The sequence below is a fragment of the Artibeus jamaicensis genome, unplaced genomic scaffold, assembly GCF_021234435.1.
Source record: "Artibeus jamaicensis isolate MK-2021 breed Jamaican fruit bat unplaced genomic scaffold, CSHL_Jam_final scaffold_2172, whole genome shotgun sequence".
NCBI lineage: Eukaryota > Metazoa > Chordata > Mammalia > Chiroptera > Phyllostomidae > Artibeus > Artibeus jamaicensis.
Window position 1 is genome coordinate 3,140,248 of NW_026522031.1, and position 6,152 is coordinate 3,146,399.

At 49.0% G+C, this 6,152-nt stretch overlaps 2 gene segments (V, D, J or C); both read left to right on the forward strand.

Moving 5' to 3' along the window:
- Positions 1-251: 251 nt before the first annotated feature.
- LOC119048498 (T cell receptor beta variable 5-1-like) lies at positions 252-847 on the forward strand. The segment is given in 2 exon segments: positions 252-360; positions 492-847. Coding segments are annotated over 2 exon segments (405 nt in total).
- A 1,258-nt stretch (positions 848-2,105) lies between these two features.
- Positions 2,106-2,957, forward strand: LOC119048489 (T cell receptor beta variable 6-5-like). The segment is given in 2 exon segments: positions 2,106-2,283; positions 2,384-2,957. Coding segments are annotated over 2 exon segments (465 nt in total).
- Positions 2,958-6,152: the final 3,195 nt, after the last annotated feature.

The window sequence follows — 6,152 nt, forward strand, 5'->3', positions numbered from 1 at the left end:
GCAGCAAGGTCTGGAAATTAGTTCAGGCAGGGGCAGGTAGGGACAGTGTTGTGGGCACATGGGGATATGCAACCCTTAGCCATGGGGCTGTGCAAGAAACGGAATGATGCATAGAATATCGAACCTGGGTCCGACCAAGGGTTCAGAGCACCAGGGGGCAGCCTTCTTGGAGAGTCTCAATGGAGCAATTAAAACATCAGAGCAGTGGTGTCATAGCAAATGCTCCTATCAGGGCCCAGGGAGTACGGAACTGTAGACTGCTCACAACAGGGGACCCCACCCTTAGCTGGGAAAGGTCCTGGGAAGCTGCCATGGGCCCCAGGCTCCTCTGCTGTGTGGCCCTTTGTCTCCTGGGAGCAGGTGAGCCCTGGACACTGTGTGTAAGTCTCAGACATACAGTCACATCCATGACATGGAAGCCTGGGGTAATGGCTGCCGGGGGTGGCTCCCTGTGGTCTGACCCCTGACTACTCTCTGTCTCCTCCCAACAGGCCCAGCAGACTCTGGGGTCACGCAGACCCCAAAATACCTGATCAAAGCAAGAAAACAGCAAGTGACGCTGAGCTGTTCCTATATCTCTGGACACGTCTCTGTGTTTTGGTACAAACAGTACCAGGGTCAGGGCCCTGATTTCCTTGTTGAGTACTACAATGGGCAAGAGCAAAGTAAAGGGAACATGCCTGATCGGTTCTCAGTGAAGCAATTCAGTGACTCCCGCTCTGAGCTGAATGCGAGCTCCCTGGAGCTGAGTGACTCAGCCCTGTACCTCTGTGCCAGCAGCCTTGACACAGCCCTGCAGGAGCTGCAGCTGCCTGCACAAAAACCCTCTGCCCCACTCAGGAAGTGAGCACAAAGTGGCTGCTGCCAGCCAGGCAGGCTCAGGCCTAGGACTGTAGCTCGCCTGTCTCAGGCACTGTTCTGCTGCTTACAGATGGGGTAAGAGTTGTTCTGATGGACATCATGCAGCTTAAGTATCATTGTTCCTGTATGTACACTTGATGGGAAGTAATGTTCCTGGGTCTCAGACTTTATAACTGAAGGAGCAAGAAATCACTCAAATCTGTTCCTCAACACCCGTGGATTTACGCTCCTGCCCCGCCCCCACTCCCAGGGCTGTGCCCACATTGGCTTCCCTCTTCCAGGTCTAGATGAACAGGCCTGGGATGATCACACACCATCTGGGATTGTCAACCTCTTTCCTGACAGCTTCAAGGAACATTCCACTTCAGGCAACCAATATTCATCCATCCTTCTTGGTGACAGAAAAGAAGGGCACAGTTTCCCAATCTGTGGCTGTCACCTGCACCTACACAGAGCCCTGAAGCAAGTTTGGGGTCCTGCCAAGCATGGGACTGAGGGTAGATTAGCTACAAGTGTTTAAAGACTCATTATATTTATCATAATTAATGTCAGCAATGCTTTCCAGGGAGATATTTCCCGTGGAACAATGCTTCAATTTCAAAAGAGCATTTTTCACTCTCTCACCTTGGTGGCAGCCACCTTTCCCCACAACCCTTTGAAACCCTAAGGTCCAGCAGGGCATCTGCAGATCCAAGCACCACACAGAAAGGGAGGTCCCAGCTTGGACTGGATGTACTGGCCGCTGCCTCATCCTGAAGATGGGAAGTACTTTCTAAGGTGATTCTGAAGCTACTGTGGAGCATCTGGTGGGGGTCCCATCTGTTGGGGGATGGATAGGACACAGAGCCAAGGGCTCCTCAAGGGTTGAAAAGCCTGCCCCTGAGGTTTGGCCACCAGAGACAAGGAGGATCCTTGTGGGAGGAGGGACAGTGGGCAGATGCTGGTTGACCAGCAAAGTAGAAAAAGAGGCTGAGAGATGACTTGGACCCAAGAGTCCTAAAGGCATCAGAAAGCCATCAGGGTTTTCCCTCAGATGCAAAAGCCCAGAGGCTTGTATACACAGCAAACCAGGGCTTCACAAAGATGCGCAGACAGGATGAAGCACACCTGAAGTCACACACTGTGAACAAGAGGGAGAGAAGGACTCTAGGACTCCTGTCAGGTTCAGGCACAAGCATTCCTCTTTCTTCAAGCTGCTCACCTGCAAATCTCTTTCGGATTTGATGCTTAGGGAAGGGGCGTGTCCTCTTGTCACAAATTGGTTCTGGGGCCCAGGCAGTGGGAGTGACAGTTCTGAGAGACTCCTGGAGAGCCGTGCTCCATCCTAGCCTCCCACACACCCAGTTGGACCCTGCATCAGCCTGGCTCCTGCCATGAATGGCGGCCTCCTGTGCTGTGTGGCCTTGTGTCTCCTCCATACAGGTGGGTCTTGGGCTGGGCCCCTCTGTGGGAAGAGTTTCCAAGCCCTGCACCGAGCTGCTTTCTGGTGGCTGCAGCATCTCTTCCTCTTTTATTCCTACAGGTCTGGGGAGGGCCGGCATCACTCAGACCCCAACATTCCAGGTCCTGACAACAGGACAGAAGGTGACATTGAGGTGTACCCAGGACTTGAACCACAACATTATGTACTGGTACAGACAGGACCTAGGTCATGGGCTGAGGCTGATCCATAACTCAGTGGGTGTTGGGATAACTGACAAAGGAGAAGTCCCTGATGGGTACAGTGTCAGTAGATCCAAAAAAGAGGATTTCCCACTCACGCTGGAGGCGGCCACCCCCTCCCAGACGTCTGTGTACTTCTGTGCCAGCAGTGAGTCCACAGTGCTGCACAGCTGCCTCCTCCCTGCACAGAAAGTCAGGGGGAGGCCCAGCACCTGGACTCAGGGAGCCCTGTGCACACTCCTACACCTTGGAGCCCCTGGTGGCTGCTGCCTGTAGGGTGACCCTCTGTGTATGCTGGGGTCACCCTCTAGGGCAGTGTCTGCCAGGCAGGGACCAAACCCAGGGCCTTGGACACACAGGTGTCCACCTTTGCTGTCTGTCTCTGTGTCCTCTGCAGCTGGTCCTTTAGCTGGTCCCCAGCTCTTGCTTTTCTTGCCACCAGCCTGAGTCAGAGGCCATCAGGGTAGACTGTCATCAATAATCAGACACATCTGTGCCCACTGGTGTATCACAAGTATTCCAGTCTCCCTCTGGAAAGATGCTGTGAGAAAAATATTTTTAAATGCATGGTGACTGAGAAGGTTAAGAGGCCTTTCTGTGGGCAGTGGAGACTACCCACAGAAGTTAATGGAAGTTAATGAGCACAAAGGGGACAGTTGGTCATGACCTTCAGAAGGAATAGGAGCTTCCCACTGAGATGTTTCCAGGGTTAGATGCTCCATCTGTGCATCTCTGAGTAGGTCAGCATGTCCAGGGCAAAGCCAAGTCAACCCCGACACCCACCCTCACCTAAGAAAGAGACAGGGTTGGGCATGTGTGACTAGGAGAGTAGAGGGGACCATGACAGAACAGGGTACACCCAGGAGATCCTGAATTGCAGAGGGGGCAATGAATTCACCCTTTGGTGTGCTGTACTGATGATGCTGTTTATGTGTCCTAGTGAAAATGCCAGTTGACCAGGATGACAAGTGAATGACTCAGTGTGAGTCACCTGCATGCAGACAGCCGAGATCCAAAGTGACTGCTGTGCATGGATTTTGTTCAAAAGGTGCTTAAATTAGTCATGCATAAGTGCTCTCATGTGTCCCTGAGGTCGAGAGGACTAATAGAGACAGTGAAGTCACTGTGGGAGCTGCCTTGTGGGGACAAGGGACGTTCCTCCTCATATGCTCCTGCTCACAAGGACCTGCCTTAGTGAACCTCTTATTTCTACCCTGACCCTGCCATGGGCACCAGGCTCCTCTGCTGAGTGACCTTCTGTCTCCTCGGGGCCAGTGAGTCCTCAGAATACCAAGTAGTTCAGTGTGTGTGTGTGTGTTTGACAATTACAATATTTTCATGATTCTTTTGTCAACCTCTGTGTTCCCAGGTCACACAGAGGCTGGAGTCTCCCAGTCCCCCAGCCACAAGGTCACCAAGAGAAGACAGAATGTGACATTTCGGTGTGATCCAATTTCTGGACACAATGTTTTTTACTGGTACCAACAGACTTTGGGCCAGGGCCCAGAGCTTTTGATGTACTTTCAACGCAAGGAAGCGGTGGACACCTCCGGGATGCCTAAAGATCGCTTCTCTGCTGTGAGACCTGAGGGCTCCAACTCCACTCTGAGCATCCATCCTGCAGAGCCAGGGGACTCGGCCTTGTACCTCTGTGCCAGCAGTGCAACCACAGTGTGTCACCATCACCACCTCCCAGCCCACAAACCCTCCTGTGCTCCCCTCTGCTCATGACTCCAAGACTGCCCAATAAAGGAGGTGCCCTGTTCTTCCCTCATCAAGAAACTTAAGTGCATTTGGATTTTCAATGCTTTTTCTCATAGTAAAAACCAGAACACAGCAAGTTGGATTTCTGGGATTCCTTCATACACCTCAAGATTCTATAATTGAGCTGGAGCAGCAGAGTTCTGTCTCAGGTGTGGTGAAATCTTCTCTTGTCAAATAGAAAGTCTCAGCACATGTGTGACAACCTCCTCGTCCTGTGTGTCACTGATGCTGACACGTGATGCCCACATGTGAGCAGCCATGAAGAGCTCTGTTAGGTCACATGCAGCCACCAACCTTAAAAATAAATAAATTACACTCCTTAGTGAAAGCTGTCATTGAAATCAATCATGAGCACCCATCACATGCACAATAAAGAACATTAATGTATGTATAAGTATTGTTTTATTATTCTCTTCTGGACAATCCTACAGGCATTCCATATTTAATTTCCTTCTTTTCTAGCCTATTTTTAATAGAATTTAAATTTAGCTTGGATTAATAAAGACCTGAGTTGAGAACATTTTACAGGGAAGTAATTCAAATGAGAGCTAAATAATAATTATAATGATTCCCCCCTTATTTTCCAGAGATACTTTCTAACACCAAGTGGAATGCAGAAATTGCCAATGGTATGATGGAACCTGATGTACACTGTTCTCCCTACACACTTGCACCTTTCACTTTGAAGGAAGCACTTCACAGCATTTCTTTGGGAGATCTGGTTGCTGGCATCACTACCCCTGCATTTCATGGATGTTGTAGGTAAAATAAGGGTGACTGGACCTCAAGCACTGCCCGAACAGGACAGTCAGTCACATACCAGAGACAGGCCAGTGAGTGGCAGGCAGGGATGGTGCACAGTGTGGAGACACTGGGCAAGGGGGTGGTTCACATCCTGGGTGGGAGAAAGCAGGACAGTGTGAGATTTCACCACACTCCTCAGAATGATGCATATTGAGAAGTGTTGAATTCTTTTTTTCTGGCCTTTATCATTTAATCTTTGGGGACTACAGTTGACCTTTGGAAACTGAATCTTTGGGAAGTGAAACTACAGCTAATGGGGCACTTCTGTGGGTGAAAGTAAAATGCGTGCAGCAGACATAGCAAGACAGGCAGCAGGTAATGCACACGTGTCTTACCATTGTGAGGTCTTCCTGATCCATGTGGAGGGGTATGGGCTGTGGTAGAGATGGGAGGTAAATCATTAACTCCAGAGTCACCACTCAAATAGCAAACAGAGTTATACAGCTCATAGGCCAACAAACACAGAAATGGATTCATTATAAAGATGCCTAATTAATACACAAGAAGGCATGAAACAAAGAACAAGGGAACAAAGAGCAGATATGATTGTAGAAAACAAATAGTAAAATGACAAACATGAAGATGACCAGAACAATATGTACATAAACTCTAAAGAATCTCAATGCCCAAATTGAAAAGCATCCATTGTGATACTGAATACAAGAGAAAGAAAGCAGATGTATGCCACCTACCACCAACTGCATGCACTAGAAGCATAAAGACTCACAGGTGAAATGGAACAGATCCACCATGCTAACCCTAATCCAATGAGAGCTGGAGCAGCAATGTTAATATCAGACAAAGCAAATCTCAGAGCAAGGAGCCTCATTTGAGACAACAAAGGTCATATTCTATAATAAAAGGGCCAATCGATCAAGAAGACAAGGCAATCAGAAATATTTATGCATCTAAAAACAGAGCTTCCAAATACTGAAGCCGAAAAGGCAAAGAGAAAGAGACAAATTCCCAATCACAATCAGACATTTCAACACCTGTCAGTAATTGAATTGAATTGATTGAACTTGACCAAAAAAAAAAAAGTGAGGGTACAGAAGACATAG